The 24,013-nt window shown below is 41.3% G+C and overlaps 1 protein-coding gene across 10 annotated transcripts in view; it reads right to left on the bottom strand.

Moving 5' to 3' along the window:
* Window positions 1-24,013, bottom strand: part of kmt2ca (lysine (K)-specific methyltransferase 2Ca) — a 491,834-nt gene that overhangs the window by 341,828 nt on the left and 125,993 nt on the right. For all 10 annotated transcript variants that reach the window (XM_063044443.1, XM_063044442.1, XM_063044440.1 and 7 more), the window contains one exon: window positions 940-1,022. In XM_063044443.1, coding sequence (XP_062900513.1) covers window positions 940-1,022 — 83 coding nt within the window. The remainder of the gene's footprint in view (window positions 1-939; window positions 1,023-24,013) is intronic.

Raw genomic sequence — 24,013 nt, 5'->3', positions numbered from 1 at the left:
TGACTAGTATGCTTAAGTTTTGTACAAAACAATGGTACTTCTGAGGTTTCAATGTCAACATTATCAATCACAGCACAACCACACGATAAATTGAAACGTGCAAAGAACTAAAAAACACACTGATGCTAATTTGACCAGCCAGCAGTCAGTGAACTGTAAAAACACCTTTAATATATAAAAAGATTTGCAAGATATAATGTGGATTCCTCACTGACTATGACAGAAGAATAAGGAACCGGCAACAAAATCCGAAGAATGCTTCATTGAAAGATACAGAAAATTTTCCAGAAAGAGTAAAGGGTATTTACTAACTAATACTGGGGAAATTAACAGACTAAAAGGAGATAAACTTACAAATTAGTTTGAGAAGCATTCAAGATCAACCGGCCATCAAAAGAAATTTTATATGGCATTGGTGGGCACTCTCACTAAACTGCAGCACTGGCAACAATTCAACAAACAAGTTGGGAATTTCTGGACTTTGACCCAAAAATGATGAATGACGGTATTATAGTTATTTTGGCCAGAAGATCAGTTTAATACATGAAAGACTATATCACCACTTCCTGAACCAAAGCACACTATATCCCAATACAAATATTGTCTATTTCTCCATGACAATTTTAAATTGATAACTTATTCTTATCTAAAGCCTTTTCAGTTTAATCGAGCAAAATTTTAAAAGCCTCAAATAGCTCTTCTCTTTGCTTCCTCTGTTCCAAATCAGTCTTTTCTGACGCATCTAATGGATTAGATAAGCTCAGAGGAAAGCATACTGCATAAAATGTTGCCCAAGAATTGTTCTGGTAATGAGATAGAGCTTTTAACATTGAAATTGCCACTTACACGATGATAGATTCCAAGCACAAAGTACAGCACAAGACAAAAGCTTAACATCTTCTCTGAAAGCTAAAGTAGTAGCAGGATGTATTTTCTTACCTGTTTCCATTGCATTTTCTGTTGTCTCCAACCCATCCATACTGTCATCATCTTCAACAACCATCTTCCCCCTGCTTCGAGACCTACAATCATGAAAAGGTGTCAGTGTTGTGAAGTTGAATGGATTCACCTCGCTCACCTTAGCTAATATACCTCAGTTCATGCAGTCAACCAGACATCATCCTTTTTTCTCCTCTTTCAACCACTATCTGCCCATCATCCACACATTTCCACTCATTCCACTCCCCAGAAAGGGGGGCCTTTTCTGGTTGGTTGCCAGTGACCCAGGGGTCAGTTTTGGAATCGCTGCTTTACACATTGTTTGTCAATGATTTAGATAATAGAATTGATGGCTTTGTGACAAAGTTTGTAGGTGATACGAAGATAGGTGGAGGGGTAGGTAGTGTTGAGGAAACAATGCTGTTGTAGAGGACTTAGACAAGTTGGAAGAATGGGCAAAAAAGTGGCAGATGGAACACAGTGTTGGGAAATGTATGATAATGTATTTGGTAAAAGGAACAAATATGCAGATTATTATCTAAATGGAGGAAAATTCTAAAACATCAGAGGTGCAAAGGGACTTAGGAGTCCTTGTGCAAGATTCCCAGAAGGCTAATTTACAGGTTGAGTCTGTGGTAAAGAATGCAATGCTGTCATTCATTTGAACGGGAATAGAATATAAAAGCAAGGAGACAATGTTGAGGGTTTATAAGACACTAGTCAGGCCACACTTGAGTATTATCAACAGTTCTGAGCCCCTTATCTCAAAAAAGATGTGTTGTCATTGGAGAGGGTCCAGAGGAGGTTCACAAAGACAATTGCAGGAATGAAAGGGTTAACATATGAGGAGAGTTTGGCAGCTATGGGCCTGGACTCACTGGAATCTAGAAGATTGCGTGGGGATCTAGTTGAAACCTACAGAATGTTGAAAGGACTAAATAAGATGGATGTGGAGAGGATGTTTCCTATGGTGGGGGTATCCAGAACTAGAGGACACAGCCTCAAAATTGAGGGTCAACATTTTCGAACAGAGGTAAGGAGGATTTTTTTTTAAAACCCAGAGTGTAGTGAATCTGTGGAATGCTCTGTCACAGACAGCTGTGCAGGCCAAGACCGTGGGTATATTTAAAGCAAAAACTGATAGTTCCCTATTTACTCAGGGCATCAAAGGTTATGGTAAGAGGGCAGGTGTATAGAGTTAAGTGAGATCCAGGATCAGCCATGATGGAATGGCAGAGCAAACTCAATGGACTGAATGGCCTAATTCTGTTCCTATGTCATAGTCATACTTTATTGATCCCAGGAGAAATTGATTTTCGTTACAGTTGCACCATAAATAATTAAATAGTAATATGTAAATTATGCCAGGAAATAAGTCCAGGACCAGCCTATTGGCTCAGGGTGTCTGACCTTCCAAGGGAGGAGTTGTAAAGTTTGATGGCCACAGGCAGGAATGACTTCCTATGATGCTCTGTGTTGCATCTCGGTGGAATGAGTCTATGTCTTATGGTCCTCCACTGTACCCATCCTTCCTCTCCACCTCCCTTACTTGATTCCATGCTCCATCTTCCTCTACTATCAGATTCCATATCTTAAGCCCTTTGTCAACTCCACCAATCACCCCCCAGCCTCTGATGACATTTGCACTCTTCCACACTCCATTTTGTTCATCATCTCTCAACACTTGGATCCACCTATCGTTTGCTAGCTCTCAGCACAGATGAAGGGTCTCAACCTAAAACACTGCCTTTCCATTCCCCTCCATACATGCTGCCTCATCTGCTTAGTTCCTCCAGCATCTTTTTTTTATATATTCTATTTTTCCTGGTACAATTTTGAGGAGAATACTAGCTTGCTATAGTAGTATTAAATAATAAGGGAAATATATTGTAGGAGAAAGCTACTTGCAACTTTTTAAAAGCATTTTTGGAAATTACTATTTTTCCTTCTTTCTCCGTCTAGAGCAGGGGCTCCCAACAATTTTATGCCATGGACCCCTATCATGAATCCAGCAGTGTTCCACAGTCCAAAGGTGTACCGGTTAGTAGGTTAGGATTAAATTGGGGATTGCTGGGTGGTGTGGATCAAAGGACTGGAAGGGCCTATTCCACACTGCATCTCAATAAATAAAATAGTTCTCCATTTCATTTAACTACATAATTTGTTACTCAGTTAAACAACAGTTTGTCTTTTCAATACCTTTTTAACTATCTCCATGAAATTTTGGTTAATTGGGACTGTCGCTTAATTGGGCCAAAGTGTGCCCCAATTTACAGGAATCCACTGTATATGGAATGAACTGCCAGAGAGATGAACATTAACAATGTTTTACAAGTAATTGACAGGTACGCAAGAGCAGAAGAATTGGGTGATTCGGCCCATCAAGTCTACTCCTTCATTACACCATGGCTGATTTAAAGTTCAAAGTATATACATGTCACCCTGAAATACATTTCCTTTCAGGCATTCAGAGTAGAAGAAATATAATAGATCCAAAGAAAAGCTACACCTTCTTAACCCTATTCTCTTGCCTGCTCCCCGTAACCTTGGCCTCCACAGCCATCTGTTGAAATGAATTCCACAGGTTCATTAACCTCTGTTCTAAAGGGACATCCTTGTATTCCAAGTCCCTGCTGCACCTCCGATTTCCGAATTAGGCCATAAGACACAGGAACAGAATTAGGCCACTTGGCCTATCGAGTCTGCTCCACCATTCAATCATGGCTGATCCTTTTTTACTCCTTGTCAGCCCCTCTCTCTGGCTTTCTCTCTGTAATCTTTGATGCTGTGTCCAATCAAGAATCTATCAAATTCTGCCTTAAATACACCCAACTACCTGTGGTAATAAATTCGCTATCCTCTGGCTAAAGAAATGTCTCTGTATCTGATTTTAATCAGACGCTCCTCTATCCTCAGGCTGTGCTCTCTTGTCCTAGACTCTCCCCGACCATGGGAAGCACCCTTTCCATATCTACTCTGTCTAGGCCTTTCAACATTCCAAAGGTTTCAATGAGATTCCCCCATCCTTCTAAATTCCAGCAAGTACAGACCCTCGTATGATAAACCTCTCATTTCCAGAATCATCCTTGTGAACCTCCTCTGAACCCTCTCCAATGCCAGCACACCTTTTCTAGATGAGGAGACCAAAACTGTACACAACACTCAAGGTGAGGCCTCACCAGTGCCTTATAAATCCTCAACATCACATCCCTGCACATGTATTCTAGATCTCTTGAGATAAATGCTAACATTGCATTTACCTTCCTCACCACCGACTATACCTGCAAGTTAGACTTTAGAGTGTTCTGCACAAGGACTCCCAAGTCCCTTTGCATCTCAGGTTTGTGAATTTTCTCCCTGTTAGAAAATAGTCTGCACATTTATTTCTACTACCAAAGTGCATGACCATGCATTTTCCAACATTGTATTTTGTATACCACTCTCTTGCCCATTCTCCTAATCTACCTAAGTCCTTCTGCAGCTTACCTGTTTCCTCAACACTACCTGCCCCTCCACCAGTCTTATCATCTGCAAATTTAGCAACAAATCCATCTATTCCATGTTCCTAGTCATTGATATTCAGCATAAAAAGGCTCCCTGTTTAGAAAATAGTCTACACCTTTACTCCTTCTGGACACTCTCCAATCCTCTGGCACCTCACCTGTAGACAGCGACATTTTAAATATTTCTGCCAGGGCCCCTGCAATTTCAACACTAGTCTCCTTCAAGGTCCGAAGGAACACCCTGTCAGGTCCCGGGGATTTATCCACTTTAATTTTCCTCAAGACAGCAAGGACCTCCTCCTTTTCGATCTGTACAGTTTCCATGATCTCACTACCTGTTTCCCTTAATTCCATAGACTTCATGCCAGTTTCCTTAGTAAATACAGACGCAATAAACCTATTTAAGATCTCCCCCATTTCCTTTGGTTCCGCACATAGCCGACCACTCTGATCTTCAAGAGGTCCAATTTTATCCCTTACAATCCTTTTGCTCTTAATATACCTGTAAAAGCTCTTTGGATTACCCTTCACTTTGACTGCCAAGGCAACCTCATGTCTTCTTTTAGCCCTCCTGATTTCTTTCTTAAGTATTTCTTGCACTTCTTATACTCCTCAAGCACCTTATTTACTCCCTGCTTCCTATACATGTCATACAACTCCCTCTTCTTCTTTATCAGAGTTGCAATATCCTTTGAGAACCAAGGTTCCTTATTCCTATTCACTTTGCCTTTAATCCTGACAGGAACATACAAATTCTGCACTCTCAAAATTTCTCCTTTGAAGGCTTCCCACCTACCGATCACATCTTTGCCAGAGAACAACCTGTCCCAATCCACGCTTTTAGATCCTTTCTCATTTCTTCAAATTTGGCCTTCTTCCAGTTCAGAACCTCAACCCTAGGACCAGATCTATCCTTGTCCATGATCAAGTTGAAACTAATGGTGTTATGATCACTGGAACCAAAGTGCTCCCCTACACAGACTTCTGTCACTTGTTCTAACTCGTTTCCTAACAGGAGATCCAATATTGCATCCCCTCCAGTTGGTCCCTCTATATACTGATTTAGAAAACTTTCCTGAACACATTTTACAAACTCTAAACCATCTAGACCCCTAACAGTATGGGAGTCCCAATCAATATATGGAAAATTAAAATCCCCTACCACCACAACTTTATGTTTCCTGCAGTTGCCTGCTATCTCTCTGCAGATTTGCTCTTCCAATTCTCATTGACTATTGGGTGGACTGTAATACAATCCCACTAATGTGGCCATACCTTTCCTGTTTCTCAGCTCCACCCATAAGGACTCAGTAGACAAGCCCTCTAATCTGTCCTGCCTGAGCACTGCTGCAATATTTTCCCTAACAAGCAATGCTACTCCCCCACCTTTCATTCCTCTGCCTTGATCACATCTGAAACATCAGAACCCTGGAATATTAAGCTGCCAGTCCTGCCCGTCCTGTAGCCAAGTTTCACTAATTGCTATAACGTCATAATTCCACGTGTCAATCCACACCCTCAACTCATCCGCCTTCCCCACAATACTCCTAGCATTGAAATATATATACCTCAGAAGATTTTTACCACCACTCACAACCTTTCTATTAGCGGATTTGCTTGAACTTTTAACATCATTTATTTCCACACTGTCAGCTCTGGCACACTGGTTCCCATTCCCCTGCAAATCTAGTTTAAAGCCTCCCCAATAGCACTTACAAACCTCCCTGAAAGGATATTGGTCCCCCTGTAGGGGTGAGACTGTCTCCATTCCTCCTGTAGTCCACAACCAGCTCCATTGTTTTTGCGACACTGAGGAAGTAGTTATGAAACCTAAAGCATTCTGCAATCAACAATTGCTTTGGTTCTAAATGTTCCTGCATCACTTTTACAATAACAGCAAAGCTCATTTCTGATGGTTTGGTTGGAGCAGTCCAACTTCAAAGCAAATAGTATACCTTTAAACCTAATACACAGTAAAAATTGGCACTCTCTTCTCATTTGCTTCAAAATACTGTTCCAACAGTTCAGTATACATGAGCCAATTACCAGTTGTGCAATCAAAAGTGTCAATCTTTCCGATGTGGCCAGCCATTTCTGCTTTTTTTTTTAAAATGATTATCATCACTCAGTTCTCACTCTTTTTGAACCTGTGAACTCAGCCATTTCCTACTTTCTTTTTAAAAAAACTCGATCGTGTCTTCCCTTCACCAGAACTTGTGCTTTTTGTAACTCACCCTTTCCTTGCTGCGTTTTATTTTGAACATCTCACTGCACTTTAACAAGTCGGTAGCCATCTCAGGTTCATTTTATAAATAACTTGTTGCCAATGTTTTGTAACTTGAAAACATTAAAGTTGTTCAAAGAAAGACATGGGAGTCCAGGACATGGCTGTAACGTTGTCTTTACTTTAAGCAAGGCGCACACTTATTACATGGTAGCATGATCACGTTAGCAATTAACAGGTTTTTTTTTTACATAGAACCTGTAATGAACAATAATACTTATTCAACCAGCATATATACTGTATTACCCAAATATTATTGATATATGAAATACACAACAGCCCTGTTCCATGCTGTGCATGAATAAAACAATTTAAAAAAAAATGCATGAGCATACACCTCCCTACACTATTATCATAGAACCATAGAAAATACAGCACAGAAACAGGCCCTTTGGCCCTTCTTGTCTGTGCCGAACCATTTTCTGCCTAGTCCCACTGACCTGCATACGGACTATATCCCTCCATACACCTCCCATCCATGTATCTGTCCAATTTATTCTTAAATGTTAAAAAAGAACCCACATTTACCACCTCGTCTGGCAGCTCATTCCATACTCCCACCACTCTCTGTGTGAAGAAGCCCCCCCTAATGTTCCCTTTAAACTTTTCCCCCCTCACCCTTAACCCATGTCCTCTGGTTATTTTCTCCCCTTGCCTCAGTGGAAAAAGCCTGCTTGCATTCACTCTATCTATACCCATCATAATTTTATATACCTCTATACCTCTACGTTGGTTTGTCCTTCCAACGTGCAATATCTCACACTTGTCCGTACTAAACTCCATCTGCCATGTTTCAGCCCATTTTTCCAGCTGGTCCAAGTCCCTCTGCAGGCTCTGAAAACCTTCCTCACTGTCTACTACACCTCCAATCTTTGTATCATCAGCAAACTTGCTGATCCAATTTACCACATTATCATCCAGATCATTGATATAGATGACAAATAACAATGGACCCAGCACTGATCCCTGTAGCACACCACTAGTCACAGGCCTCCACTCAGAGAAGCAATTCTCTACCACCACTCTTTGGCTTCTTCCATTGAGCCAATGTCTAATCCAATTTACCACCTGTCCATGTATACCTAGCGACTGAATTTTCCTAACTAACCTCCCATGCGGGACCTTGTCAAAGGCCTTACTGAAGTCCATGTAGACAATATCCACTGCCTTCCCTTCATCCACTTTCCTGGTAACCTCCTCGAAAAACTCCAACAGATTGGTCAAACATGACCTACCACGCACAAAGCCATGTTGACTCTCCCTAATAAGCCCCTGTCTATCCAAATGCTTGTAGATTCTGTCTCTTTAGTACTCCCTCCAATAACTTACCTACTACTGACGTTAAAGTCACCGGCCTATAATTTCCCGGATTACTTTTTGATCCTTTTTTAAACAATGGAACAACATGAGCCACTCTCCAATCCTCCGGCACTTCACCCGTAGACAGCGACATTTTAAATATTTCTGCGAGAGCCCCTGCAATTTCAACACTAGTCTCCTTCAAGGTCCGAGGGAACACTCTGTCAGGTCCCGGGGATTTATCCACTTTAATTTTCCTCAAGACAGCAAGCACCTCCTCCTTTTCAATCTGTACAGTTTCCATGGTCTCACTACTTGATTCCCTCAATTCCATAGATTTCATGTCAGCTTCCTTAGTAAATACAGACGCAAAAAACCTATTTAAGATCTTCACCATTTCCTTTGGTTCCACACAAAGCCGACCACTCTGATCTTCAAGAGGACCAATTTTATCCCTTACAATCCTTTTGCTCTTAATATACTTGTAAAAGCTCTTTGGATTATCCTTCACTTTGACTGCCAAGGCAACCTCATGTCTTCTTTTAGCCCTCCTGATTTCTTTCTTAAGTATTTTCTTGCACTTTTTATACTTCTCAAGCACCTGATTTACCCTGTTTCCTATACATTTCATCCATCTGCCACTTTGCCCATTCTTCTAATCTGTCCAAGTCCTTCTCTGGACTCCCTGCTTCCTCAGCACTTTCTGCCCCTCGATCTCTTTTTGTAAAAACATCAACTCCAGCATCCAGAGACATGAAAAATAGCAGACCCAACACTGATCCCTATGGAACAACACTAGTCACCGGCAGCCAACCAGAAATGGCCCCTTTTACTCCCACTCTTTGCCTTCCTCCCTTCTTAAAGAGTGGAGTGACAATTGCAATTTTGTAGTCTCCAGATCTATTCCAGAATCTACTGATTCTTGAAAGCTCACAACTAATGCGTCCACTATCTCTTCTGCCACTTCTTTCAAAACCTTAGGATGTAGCCCATCTGGCCTAAGTGAATTGTCTAACTTCAAACCCTCCAGCTTCCCAAACAATTCATCTTTAGTAATAGCAACTACACTCAGTTCTGTCCCCTGACATTTCTGGCATTGTATTGGTGTCTTCCATAGTGAAGAATGACACAGAGTTTCCCCGCCATTTTTTGACCCCATTACTGCCACCCCAGTATCAGTTTCCAGTGGTCTAATGTCCACTCTTGCCTTTCTTTTACTCCTTCTACCAATACTTCTGGCATGCTCTTATATTATTGGCTAACTTACCTTCATATTTCATCTTTTCTCTCAATATTTTTTAATTGTCTTCTGTTGGTTTTTGAAAATTTTCCAATTCTTTAGGTTCCCACTAATTTTTGCTGTATTATATGCCTTCCCTTGTCAGCCTCAGTTGCTTCATCCTCCCTCTAAGATGCTGCTGCTTCTTTGGAATGAACTAATCATGTATCTTACGAATTACTCCCAGAAATTCCAGCAGTTACTGCTCTACTGTAATCTCTACTAGAGTCTTTTTCCAATCAGCTTTAGCCAATTCCTTACACATATCTCTGCAGTTACCTGTACTCAACTGTAATACCAATAAATCCAATTTTAGCTACTCCCTCTCAAACTGCAGGGTGAATTCTACTATATTATGATCACAGCCTCCTCAGGGTTCCTTTACCTTAAGATCCCTAATGAAATCTGGTTCATTACACAAAACCTAATCTGGAATTTCTTTTTCCTAGTGGGCTCAAACTGCTCTAAAAATTCCTTTTCTTGAAATCCAGAGCAAGCTGATTTTACGCAATCTTGAATGTTAAGATACCAGCTGTGATCTTCTTTCAGTCATGATTGATGCACACAATGTCACACCCACCAATCTCTAACTGCTCTGCAAAATCATCCACCATATTTCACATACAGTGTATATTCATATATTGCACCTTCAATCTGTATTCACCACCTTTCTTTTCGATTTTGTCTCCATGTTGCCAAAAGTTAAATTCTTATCCCTTTTTTTATTCTGGAGACTTCAGTAACCTCTCCTGCATTCTGCATCCCTTTTGCTTGATGCATACTTTTCCAAGCTATTGAACCCAGGTTCCTACTATTTCGTTTAAACCCTTATCATTAAACAATCTTTAATCTATCCACAGCCCTAGTTTTGCAATTCATTAGGACCCTGGTCCCAGCATAGTTCAGATACTGGCGGTTGGAGAAAATGGCGGCGCGACTCAGTGCGCGCAGCTCTCCGGTGAAATGATATCGTATTTGTAAGTCAGATGCCGTGCACAATTCTGATTTTATGGAGACAGACATGAGAAGCAGAGGAACAGCTGGAGAAATTTCTGAAATGCCCGGTTTGCTGCTGCTGCTACTGTGCAATCAAGAATCTCCAGAGGGAAGGCCCCAAAATTCCCGGTTTTGCCTGCTGCTGGCAACCGAGGCTGAGGTCGAAGCGTTCGGCAGAGATGGTGCTTGGTACTCAGTGTCGGAGGGCTGATCGGAGCTTGAAGTTTTCGGACGACTCAGAGTCGGACTGTGGTCGGGCATGGCAGGGAGAGTTTTCTTCCTTCTCCCATCTGCGTGAGATGCGGGACTTTCGAGAGACTTTGAACTTTTTTACTGTGCCATGGCCTGTTCTTCATCAAGTTATGGTATTGTTGCACTGTTGTAACTATATGTTATAATTATGTGGTTTTTGTTAGTTTTTCAGTCTTGGTCTGTCCTGTGTTTCTGTGATTATCACAGCGGAGGAATATTGTATCATTTCTTAATGCATACATTACTAAATGACAACGAAAGAGGACTACGTGTCCTCATAATCTAATACAGCCTGTCCTTACTTGCACCAATGCACATGAATTGAAACTCACTCCTCCCACGCCAATCTTTGAGCCACACATTTAACACTCTGATCTTATTAACCCTGTGCCAATTTGGAAATGGCTCAAAGGTTTAGAGGGATACAGGCCAAATACTGGCAAATGGAACCAGGTTGGGTAGAATCTTGATCGGCATCGTCCAGCATCAGCTAAAGGGGCTGCTTCCATGCTCGATGATTCTAATATTGTAAGTGTAAAGTGAAGTTTATTGTCATTTAACTACATAATTGTATAACATATATAACCATATAATGTATACAGAAATGAGACAGCATTTCTTCCAACCAGGGTGTAAAACACGTAACACGCATAACACACGATAACTTATGAAAGTAAGGACTAAAGTGCATTAATATTAAATAACGTAAGGTACGGAACAGATTAACCAGTGATATTTCGAATACGATGCAGCCGGGAGTCCAGAAGCCTAATGGCCAGGAGGAGGAAACTTGTTTCTCATTTAACCACTTTTGTTTTTATGCATCATTGTCTCCTGCCTGATGGTAGAAAGTCAAAGCAGCAGCAACCTACACCCACTAACTCAACATGTTACATTAGTAGATTAGGCATAGGGTTTTCTTCCAAGCATGTCCCAGTATACACAAAGTAAATCTAGGCAAACTACTGCCTTGTATTCATCATTTTTTCTATTATCCAAATAACCTGATGCTCTTCTCATTGAAGTCTCCTCAAACATTTACATGAACTGCCTTTTTATGTGTCAATTACAATTAACCAGTTTCATTCACTCTTAAACAATGTGCCAGCAAGGAAATTCTCTCAAGATTGAGAATCACATGAAGTGTTACTGTTATACAACCACTGTTTCGTTTACTGTGGGTGTCACTTTAAAACCTGGATGAGGCAAGACTATGACGTCAGTCTAACAAGCTGCGATGGACCGCTGGGACTTTTTTTCCAGAGGGGAGAGGGGCGGGGGGGGGGGGGCTGTCAGGACTTCAGATCGCTACGATATGGGTAAAGTCTCTTTCCCATGCCCAAAGGAGTGGGTTGATTAATGGCACACCATGCACATTGGATGTGTGACTGTCACTTCGTATGATCCATATCTGGATTTTGTTGGAGTATCCTGTGGCCACCACTCTTGTTAACCGTTACCTGGATTCGGGTGTGCTATGTGGTAACCACTTGTGCAAAGGGATATTCTGTGACTGTCACCTGGTGATGTTTCTACATAGATTTCGGGACGACTCAACAGATAAGATCTTCGGCGACTGTTACTTCGTTTTCCAAGCGTGGAACCTGTGGAATTCTTTGGAACCGCCTTCTTCTCTACATTTTAACGTGGATTTACAAATCTTTCCCTTCACTTATTTTGTGGATTACTGGACCTTTCTACTTTGCCATCTTAAGACTTTAAGAACTGTTCCAAAGCTTGACAGTTTGGGGGAGAGAGACACACACACACACACACACACACACACAACACTGTTAACTTCTGTTTATTTCATTTAGTCTTTTGTATTTTTGAGTAGGTACTAATAAAGATAGAGGTTTTAACATTAAAACCTAACTCAATTTATGATCTATTGCTGCTGGTACGTAACATTACTTACTGAAGAGTTTATTCCAGAAAACAGGATTGAGCCACCACATCCACTTCCGTCAATTACAAGTTGCTACATAACTCATTTACATTCACTACTGCTTTGCCAATAATTAAAGACAAAATACTTGCCACAGCCTTTGAATTTCTTAGTAGCCTTTCCTGATATCAGTTCCAGAATCATAACTTCTCCTAGCTTTCCGTGCCACTTTTTAAAACTTATCCCCTCCATCCACAATGGAATTCTGTTCAAAGATCTGTGCGAGTCCCTGGAGTTCCTTCTCTAATACTTCCATTTCTCACTTTCAACATCCTCAAAACTCATTTCTTGAACCATTCTTTTGGGAACTACCTCATCACGTGCCTTTCTGGCCGTTTACCTTGCATCTCATGTGCGTTGGAATTTTTGCATACAGGTGACCTCTGTATTACACAGGTAGTTTGTGTTCCTGAAAAACAGTCCTATTGTAATGCAAAGCTGAGTCATCTGCATATCGCCAGGAAACGCAAGTTTAAAACAATCCTTTATCACCTCCCCCTTCACATAAACGCAGTAAAAGCAAATTTTGTTTCCTCTCTCAAATTTTGGGGTAATGATTTGTGAATGCCGGATTTCCATTATGCAAACAGCCAAAGCACAGTCACCTGCAATGCCATTACATAAATCAAGTATGCCTTGTTGAATGAAAGAATCAGCCTTCCAATAAAACTGAATTTTTCAGATTAATTGATTCGATTTACAAACTTCCATGAAAAATATTAATTCGTTCTACTTCAGTCAATAATCACCTCCCCATGGAATTATTGTCGGCCATCTGGGAGAAATTCGATCACAGACAAGAGAAAATCTGCAGATGCTGGAAATCTAAGCAACACACCCAAAATGCTGCAGGAACTCAGCAGGCCAAGCAGCATCTAGGAAGAGTACAGAGGACGCTTTGGCCTGAAATCTTTTGGCAGGACTGGAGGTAAAAGGCTGAGGAGTAGATTTAAAAGGGAGGAGTAGATTTAAAAGGTAGGAGTAGACTTAAAAGGTGGGAGTAGATTTAAAAGACTTAAATGTTGACTGTACTCTATTCCTAGATGCTGCCTGGCTGTTGAGTTCCTCCAGCATTTGTTGATGTGAGAAATTCACGTGTAATTGCTCTCTGAAACAAGCTCAAAATAAAATTGGACTTCTGTTTTTTGTACAAGAAATAAGTGACCCTGGAAAAAGTTTTCATCATAAAATGCAAATATTATCTATGGAACCATTCAATGATCTGATATAGCCCTCAAAGCACAACTGGCACAATGCAGCAAAGTTGGTTCCAGCTTCACCAACTGCACTTAAGTCAAAATTCTCCATTAAATATGCATTTGGCTCAAAGATTGGATGCTGCTTTAGACGAATACTACAATTTTAACAATCGCGTTCTTCACATGTTAACTGTTCATTTTTGTTTGGAAAAAATACTTTAAAAATTTCAAGTTTTTAACCATTGCTATACAGAAATTCATTACAGCTGACCCTCATGACATATTTGAACCAACAAGGAAATTAATATCAAAAACAAGAGAAAATCTGCAAATGTTAGAAATCCGAGCAACACACACAAAATGATGGAGGAACTCAGCAAGCCAGGCAGCATCTATGGAAAAAAGTACAGTCAATATTTCAGGCCCAGACCCTTCATCAGGACTGGAGGAAAAAAAAAGATGAATCAGAGTTAGAAGCTGCGGAGAAACATCAACAGTACTCTGTTTCCATAGATGCTGCCTGGCCTGCTGAGTTCCTCCAGCATCAAGGCTGGTTTACTCTGAGGAAGTCTGCAACGATTTAATACAAAATTAAAATAGGACTTAAAATCAAACCCTACTATTATTTCCACACACAATGCTTATGACTTAAGACAAAGTAAGCATTAAACTGTGGACATGGAGTATTGCTCCAGAATATTGTAAACATTTAATTGATCAAGTTAGCTATTTTTCTACTTCCTTATACACCCATTTTTCTTTGTTTTATTCTTGACAGTTCAATTTAGAGACATGGTTCTGAACAATAAAATCAAATCAACGTTTAATCAAAAAAAAACAAACTGCAGCAAAACCTCTTTTCCCAGTACACAACCCCATCACTGTAGGGGTGAAAACTTCCCTTTCTGCTACAGAATATTAATTTTTCTCAAATTATTCTGATCACCCAAACTATGTCTATTATGAATTAGCAGTTCTGAAACTGAGTGAATTTCAGTGGCAACACCTCATTATTCAAAGGCATGAGGCTTTTGAAGGTAAACATCAGCAGTCAAAACAAAGAACGAAGCTATATGGCCTTTGGACTGTCATGTAATCACAGTATTTATAAGGCTGTCCCAATTAAATCTCTTATCCACATTCAACCCCACATCGAAACCAGGACACAAATGGGGAGTGCTCTGATTATGGCATTACCGTTAGATAATGTCATTATCTTGTACCTTAATTCCTCAATTTCATTTGGATTTTGCAGCATGACAGCACATGCAGGCAGATACACACATTGCTTCATTATGTGAAGTCTAAGAACCTAAAATGAATACTATGTAATTACTAGCTGGCATCTCCAAATCTGACTTTATCCTGTAGTCCATTAATGAAGTGGGTGTAGTCAGGCCTGGGAGTGTTCCAATTAACTCCACTTGTGGGCTATGATGACTGGTGACCACAGCTGTATGAGGTAGAAGTCAGCACAACAGGAGATTTTCCCCCTAGATTCCCAGTGAAACTGTTATTAAACCAGGTATCCTTAAGACCACATTCAATTGAACTCTGAGGGGAAGCAGTGAGAAAAAGGTCTCAAAGAGTGTGGAAACCTTCAAAGTAGATAGATCTTGAGAAGAGGATGGGATGGTGGATGGACAGACACTCTATTGATCCCAAAGGAAATTACAGTGTCATAGTAGCATGACATGTGCACAGATAAACAAATACAAACACTTGAAGAGAAGAAAGAAATAAGTTACCTTGACAGTCTAATGGCGGGGGGGGGGGGAAAGAGTCATCTCTTCCCTGGGTATAGGTTGACTCATTATAGAGCCTAATGGCCGAGGGTACGAATGACCTCACAGAGTGCTCTTTGGAGCAGCACAGTTGTCTTAGTCTATCACTAAAAGTGCTCCTCTGTTCAGCCAAGATGGCATGCAGAGGGTGAGAAACATTGTCCAGAATTGCCAAGATTTTCCGTAGGACCCTTTGTTCTACCACAGCCTCCAGTGTGTCCAGTTTGACTCCTATAACAGCATGAACCTTTCTAATCAGTTTATTGAGCCTGCTAGTATCACCCGTATTGATGCCATTGCCCCAGCACACCACTGCATAGAAGACTGCACTGGTGACAATAGACTGGTAGAACATGTGAAGGTACGGCCTGCATACTCTGAAGGACTTCAGTATCCTCAGGAAGCAGAGGTGACTCAGGCCCTTCTTATACACAGACTCTGTGTTGGTGCTCCACTCAGGTCTGGTGTACCCCCATATACTTGTAGGTCCTCACCACATCCACATCCTCACCGTCAATAGTAACAGAGCAGTGCAGGCTCAGTCTTCCTAAATTTCATCACCATCTTCTTTGTCTTACTGATGTTCAGCAGCAGATGATTCAACTTGCACCATTTGACAAAGTCCTCCTCTTAAAAGATAAAGAGACTGCAGACGCTGGAATCTGGAGCAATATGCAACACGCTGGAGGATCTTGGTGGATCAGCAACATCTATGGAGGAAAACTGAAAGCCAACACTTTGGGTTGAGACCCTTCATCTGAACAGCATCGTGGATTGTGGATCCTTCACATGCTGGACATGTCTTGTATCTTACAACTCCTACGCTCTTTGGTTTATGTTCTTGCACTCTAACTGCTCCCAGTCACTCATTGATCAGATAACTTTGTGTACATCTCCCCTACACAGTCCCATGTCTTACCCCTTCCCCACACATTCACTCTCCCTGCGCCTTAGTAAGGCTCTTTAACCTAGTTTCAAGTTCTGAAAAAGTTCTTTGAAGTGAAATTTTAACTCTGTTTCCCTTCCTATAGAAATACCTGACACGCTGACCAACATTTGGCAAATGATGGCAGAATATAGTATTAACGGTAAGGCTCTTGGTAGTGTGAAGGATCAGAGGGAACTTGGGGTCTGAGTCCATAGGACACTCAAAGCTGCTACGCAGGTTGACTCTGTGGTTAAGAAGGCATACGGTGCATTGGCCTTCATCAATCATGGGACTGAGTTTAAGAGCGAGAGGTAATTCTGCAGCTGTATAGGACCCTGGTCAGACCCCACTTGGAGTACTGTGCTCAATTCTGGTCGCCTCACTACATCCTTTCAGAGGAGATTTACAAGGATGTCACCTGGATTGGGGAGCATGCCTTATGAGAATAGGTTGAGTGAACTCAGCCTATTCTCCTTGGAGCAACGGAGGATGAGAGGCGACCTGATTGGGGTGTTCAAAGTAATGCATAATTGATTATGTGGATAGTCAGAGGCATTTCCCCAGGGCTGGAATGGCTAGCACGAGAGAGCATAGTTTTAAGGTGCTTGGAAGTACCTTAAAACTACAGGAGAGAAGATGTCAGGGCTAAGTTTTTTTTAAAACACAGAGTACGTGGAATGGGCTGCCGGTGGCGGCGGAAATGATAAGGTCTTTTAAGAGACTCCTGGATGGCTACATGGACCTTAGAAAAATAGAGGGCTATGGGTAAAGCCTAGGTAGTGCTAAGGTAGGGACATGTTTGGCACAGTTTTGTGGACCAAAGGGCCTGAATTGTACTGTAGGTTTTCTACGTTTCTATTTGATTTCCAACATGTACAGTTTTTGTTTTCACATTGTGCCTCATTTTAACTGGGACGTGCCAGTCTTGACATGCACTTTCAAACTCACCATCAACCAGATTAATCCCTCGAAATGATATTAAGAGTGGAGTGAAAGATAAGCAAGGCAAGGGCCATAGACTACAGTGAAATCCGCTGTTGATGAATGGCCTGCAGCACATGAGAATGTGCAGAGGAACTACCATATCTGTCCCAATCCTAATCTGTGTAGAATGACACTGCCACAGATCACATCAAGGAACACCCCCCCGCCCCCGACCAATGCTCCACAATAATTCCACGGTGGTCATTCCTGTGCCATGTGACAATGAGTATAGGAATAGAGTGAGGTGGAGGATAAATGCGTGGCTGAGGGATTGGAGCAGAAAGGCAGGGATTCATATTTCTGGATCATTGGGACCTCTTTTGGGGCAGGCACAACCTGTACAAAAAGGACAGGTTGCACTTTATGGAACCGGAGATAGCAGAGGTACTTAATGAGTATTCACTACAGAAAAAGATTTTGGCAATTGTAGGGATGACTTACAGTGGATAGAAAAACTTGATCAGATGGACATTAAGAAAGAGGAATGAGCTTTTGGAAAGCATCAAGTTGGTTAAGTCTCCGAGACCGGACGAGATGTACCCCAAGCTACTGTGGGAGATGATGGAGGAGATTGCTGAGCCTCTGGCAATGATTTCTGCATCATCAATGGGGAAGGGAGAGGTTCCAGAGGACTGGAGGGTTATACTTGTTGTTCCCTTATTCAAGAAAGGGAGTAGAGATAGCCCAGGAAATTATAGACCAGTGAGTCTTACTTCAGTAGTTGGTAAGTTGATGGAAAAGATCTTGAGAGGTAGGATTAATGAACATTTGGAGAGGCAGAAATAGTCAGGAATAGTCAGCATGGCTTTGTCAAAGGCAGGTCGTGCCTTAGGAGCCTGATTGAATTTTTTGAGGATGTGACTAAACACATTGATGAAGGTAGAGCAGTAGATGTAATGTATATGGATTTCAGCAAGGCATTTGATAAGGCATCCCATGCAAAGCTTATTGAGAACTTAAGGAGACATGGGATCCATGGGGACCTTACTTTGTGGATCCAGAATTGGCTTGCCAACAGAAGGCAAAGAGTGGTTGCTGACAGGTCATATTCTGCATGGAGGTCAGTGACCAGTGGTGTGCCTCAGGGATCTGTTCTGGGACCCCTATTCTTCGTGATTTTTATAAATGACCTGGATGAGGAAGTAAAGGGATGGGTTAGTAAATTTGCTGACAACACAAAAGGAATGTTGTGGATAGCCTGGAGGGCTGTCAGAGCTTACAGCGGGACATCGCTAGGGTGCAAAACTGGGCTGAAAAGTGGCAGATGAAGTTCAACCCAGATAAGTGTGAGGTGGCTCATTTTGGTAGGTCAAATATGATGGCAGAACGCTTCATCAACCCTGCGATTGAGTTTAAGAGATGAAAGGTAATGTTACAGCTTTATAGGACTCTGATCAGACCCCATTTTGAGTACTGTCAGTTCTGTTCGCCTCAATACAGAAAGGGATGTGGAAACTATAGAAAGGGTGCAGAGGAGATTTACAAGGATGTTACCTGGATTGGGGAGCATGCCTTATGAGAATAGGTTGAGTGAACTTGGCCTTTTCTCCTTGGAGCGACAGAGGATGAGAGGTGATCTGATAGAGGTGTATAAGACGATGAGAGGCGATCTGATGGAGGTGTATAAGATGATGAGGCATTTTTCCCAGGATTTTTCCCAGGGCTGAAATGGCTAACACGAGGGAGTACAGTTTTAAGGTGCTTGGAAGTAGGTACAGAGGAGATATCAGGGATAAGTTTTTTTATGCAGAGTGGTGAGTGCATGGAATGGGCTACCAGCGACAGTGGTGGAGGCGGACACGATAGGGTCTTTTCAGAGACTCCTGGATAGCTACATGGAGCTTAGAAAAATAGAGGGCTATGGGTAACCCTAGGTAATTTCTAAGTCAAGGACATGTTCAGCACAGCATTGTGGGCCAAAGGGCCTGTATTGTGCTGTAGATTTTCTATGTTTCTATCTCTACCGTGCAATCATAGGCAGTTGCATCTGTACAGGTAGATTTGATCAGGACACTCCTCCTTGTTGATGCTCAAGGCTCAGGGCAACACTACACTTCCTGCAGATTATATTAACATAACTACAGTACATGCAGATGTTCAAGTGCTGTTCAAATGTGATGAGAGTTACTACACTACCATCCATTCATTCAGAGTTCCAGATCCCTGTTGAAATCTTTCTTTATTGCCTTTTCATTCTTCCAGTTATTTTAAACCTATGCCTGCTGGTTTTTGACCATTCAGGAAAATAAATTCTGCCCATTTTATCTTGACGCTTCAATTTTGTATCCTTTTCTTCCATTCCAAAGAAAACAACCCAAGTTTGTGAACTGCAACAGGATATGAATAGATTGAGTGGATAAAACACTGAAAAAATGGAATTTAATACGAGAAATGACCATACACTTTGGTCAGGAAAATCTAAAGGTAGATTATCTAAATGGAGAGAGCATGCAGATGAGTTAAGTACAGAAGAATCTAGTTGTTTCAGTACACGTATCACAAATAGCAAGCAGGCATGTCCAAGGTATACCTCAGGCAACAAATGACAATTTGGCCTTTACTGCAAAGATGTTGAGAGTTTAAAAACAAGAATGTTTTGTTGCAATTGTACAGAATGCTGGTGAAACTGGACTACTCAGTACTGTCTGGGTCACCTTACTGAATAAAATATATTGTAGCACAGGAGGTGATACAAAGGAGGTTAATCATGGAATGAGATGGTTGTAAGACTAAAAAATCTTGTACCGTATTGGCAATTGGTTTATGATTGTCACATGCACTGAGATACAGTGAAAACCTTTTGTTTGCATGCCACCCAAACAGATCATTCTATAAGTACCATGAAGTAATATAAAGAGGGGAAATTGTACTAGTCTACAAAGTACCCAGGACATCTTCAAGGAGAGGTGTCTCAGAAGGCAGCATCCATTATTAAGGACCTCCAGCACCTAGGGCATGCCCTTTTCTCACTGTTACCATCAGGTATGAGGTACAGAAGCCTGAAGGCACACATTCAGTCATTCAGGAACAGCTTCTTCTCCTCTCCCATCCAATTCCTAAATGGACATTGAAGTCTTGAGCACTACCTCCTTTTTTTTAAATATATATATTATTTGTTTTTTGCATGATTTTTAAGCTATTTAATATGTATACTGTTGATTTACTTATTATGATTATTTTTCTTTCTATATTATGCGCTGCATTGAACTGCTGCTGCTAAGTTAACAAATTTCACAACACATGCCAGTGATAATAAACTTGATTCAAATTCTTTATTCCTGAGAACATAGAAGATTGACAGGAGATTTGACAGACGCATAGAAAATTATGAGGGGTATAGATGGTGTAAATGCAAGCAGGCTTTTTCCACTGAGATTTGGTGGGACTACGGCAAGAGACAGGGTTGAAAGCTGAAAAGTGTAAGGGGAACGAGGGGAAACTTCTCCACTCAGAGGGTTGTGAGAGTGTGGAATGAGCTGCCAGCACAAGTGGTGCTTGTGAGCTCGACTGCATCGTTTAAGTCGGGGTCCCCATCCTTTTTTGCACTGCGGACCGGTTTAATATTGACAATATTCTTGCGGACCAGCCGACTGGGGGGGGGGGGGCCGGGGCGGGGCGGTGTACAAGTAGTGTTAAACTCACCTCAACATGTCTTTTACAGTTAGGGTTGCCAACTTTCTCACTCCCAAATAAGGGACAAAAGTAGCTGTCAAATCCCGGGACACTTTACCCCAGGAAAGACTACCATAACCATGAAGCCTTGCGCAGGCACCTGTGTGCGCATGCATGACGTGCGCTTCTAATGTGCGCATGTGCGTACGGTGCTGATTTTCTCGGTTTTGCCTTCATCTTCCCAACTACACGATACATACATTATTTCTGCTTTATATAGGCTGTGTATTTACCATATCATTCCTGCTTTTACTATTATTTACTTTAATTATATAGTGTTATTTACTTTCGGTTTTATAGGTTAATTGGTTTGATTTGTTAGGTTATTTTTTGGCTCTGGGAATGCTCAAAAATTTTTCCCACATAAATTAATGGTAATTGCTTCTTCACTTCACACCATTTTGGCACGAAAGGTTTCATAGGAACGCTCTACCTTAGCGGGAGCAAATATCGGACAAACCAATTTAGCCCAATATACGGAATGTCCTGGCAAATACGGGACTGTTGGCAACCCTATGTTCAAGTTCAACAGTGCGTGACAGGGGATATGGAAAGGTGCAGCTGACTCATATGGCTTCCTCACGGCCCGGTAGCACATGCTTTGCGGCCCGGTGGTTGCGGACTGCTGATTTAAGTGAAGTTTAGAGAGATATGTGGATAGTAGAGGTATGGAAGGCGATGGTACAAGTTGATGGCAGTAGGCAGTTTAAATGGTTCCCCGATGGACTAGATGGACCAAAGGGCCTGTTTCCGTGCTGTCTCTATAAAGTATTGACAGAATTGGTTACCAGGTAGAAAATATCATAAAGGGCAAAGGGGATCATTTTTAGTTTGGCACCATGGCTACTGGGATGCACAGGGATCAATGGTAGGACTATGAGAAGGCAAGTTGCAAAGACATCATAGAAAGACACTGATGAGTTAGGCGAGATGGTAACAAGTTGCAAATGGAATATAAATTGGGGAAATGTGGTTTTACATTTTGGAACAAAAGATTATTTTGGAATTGTTTTATATTTAGGTGGAACTTAAATGGAGGAAAAACTGCAGCGCAGAAGGATCTGTGAGCCTTTAGCATTAAGCACAAAAAGCTCGCACACAACTGCAGCAGATAATAAGTTAATGGAACACTGTCCCTCATTTCAATTACATTATATTATAAAATTAGGGAAATCTTAATAGAACTGTAGCAGTACTCTAGTATATGATGGGAAACAATGTTCCCCTTGTTTAAGGATATTTGTTTAGTGGAAGCAGTACAGATTTACTAAGCTGATCTCTGGTCTGAAGGATCTGTCCTTCAGAGAAATGTTAAAAGAGTTGGCACTCAATTAATCCTGCATTGTGGGAGAAAAAGTGAAACAAGAACATAATAAGAGACATAAATGGGGAGTAGGAAGGAAAAAGATGAAAACTACATAATATTTTTTATTTATTCAGCAAGTCAGCATAAAGGTTCCAATGAAGAAAAAAAACTTTGATGGGTAAAAATTAAACATCCGTAAGTTGCAAAACAAAGAATTGTTTAACTTAACTTGTAACATGATAGTGGATTTCTGAACAATGGATAGATTTCACAGCAGTTCATCAATCTGAATGAGGTTCCACCTTGCAGTATCCTATAACGTTCATTGCAACAATAGGAATTTACCATACAAGTAGAATGCAGCTTTTCTCATCAGATGAAATTACATTTGCACTGGGAGCTACGAAGTTCCTACTGATAAATCATGCTTGTAATGCTTCATTTGTTCATATAAAATCATTTTAAATAAGACAAAAAAAAGCAAGTTTAGTGTTTAGAATAAGCATTTGGAATGGTTTGAGTATGGCTAGTATTCATTCAAATGTTAATTCTTGTATGCAAGTTTAAGGAGAACGAACTAATTGTTACTCTGGATCCAATGTCGCACAAAAAAAACAGAAATAAACAACCCAATAATAATAATAAAACACAATAAATATAAATACATAAGACAGCTTATATACAGATCGATAGTAGGTATATAAAGTGACACTAATTGTACATAAGGTGACTGATGGGAGAAAAGTCATGGTGGAGATGCTAATCCGTCTTACTGCTTGGGGAAAGTAACTATTTTTGAGTCTGGTAGTCCTGGCATGGGATCAAACAATCCAGGAGCAAGGAATGTGGAATCCTTAATGATATTACAGGCCCTTTTCTGGTACTTTTCTGTGTATACATCCTTGAATGTCGGGTAGGCTGATGCCAGTGATATGTTGGGCAGTTTGACTCCCCATTAGCAGTGATGCAGTTTGTTCGGTTGCTCTCTATTGTGCATCTGTTGAATGGCGTGTGTATAGACATGCAAAGTCCAGCTCTCTTCAGCCGCCTCAGAAAATGGAGGCATTGGTGAGCTTTCTTGACCGTGTAAGATGTGTTCTGGGACCATGAGAGCTTGTGTGTGAGGTGCATTCCCAGGAGTTTGAAACTGCTTGCAGTTTCCACTGCTGAGCTGCGAAGGGGGTTGTGAGTGGTATGAATTCTCCTGAAATCGATAACCATTTCCTTTGTTTTGCTGACATTGAGAAAGAGGTTATTTGCCTGGCACCAGGCCTCGAGCTCTTCCACATCCTCTCTGTAAGTGTCTCATCTTTGGTAGTGATGAGCCCCACCACTGTTATGCCTTCAGCAAACTTGACGACATGATTGTTTGGGTGTTTGGCTAAGCAGTCTTGTGTGAGCAGAGTGTACAGCTATGGGCTCAGCACACGGCCCTGGGGGGTACCCATGTTGAGGATGATGGGGAGGGAGGAGCGGTTGTGCATCCTGTCGGCAGTCTGTTTGTTACAAAGTCTGACACAAAGTTGTATTTCGACCAAGGTGTAAGAGTTTGTCACCAAGGTCTGTGGGACAATAGTGCCCAACTAAAATCCAGAAACACTTTTCTAACATAGGTAAACTTGTTTTCTAGGTATGTCAGT

The sequence above is a fragment of the Mobula hypostoma genome, chromosome 3 (assembly GCF_963921235.1).
Source record: "Mobula hypostoma chromosome 3, sMobHyp1.1, whole genome shotgun sequence".
Lineage (NCBI taxonomy): Eukaryota > Metazoa > Chordata > Chondrichthyes > Myliobatiformes > Myliobatidae > Mobula > Mobula hypostoma.
This window is presented reverse-complemented; position numbering and strand designations above follow the sequence as displayed.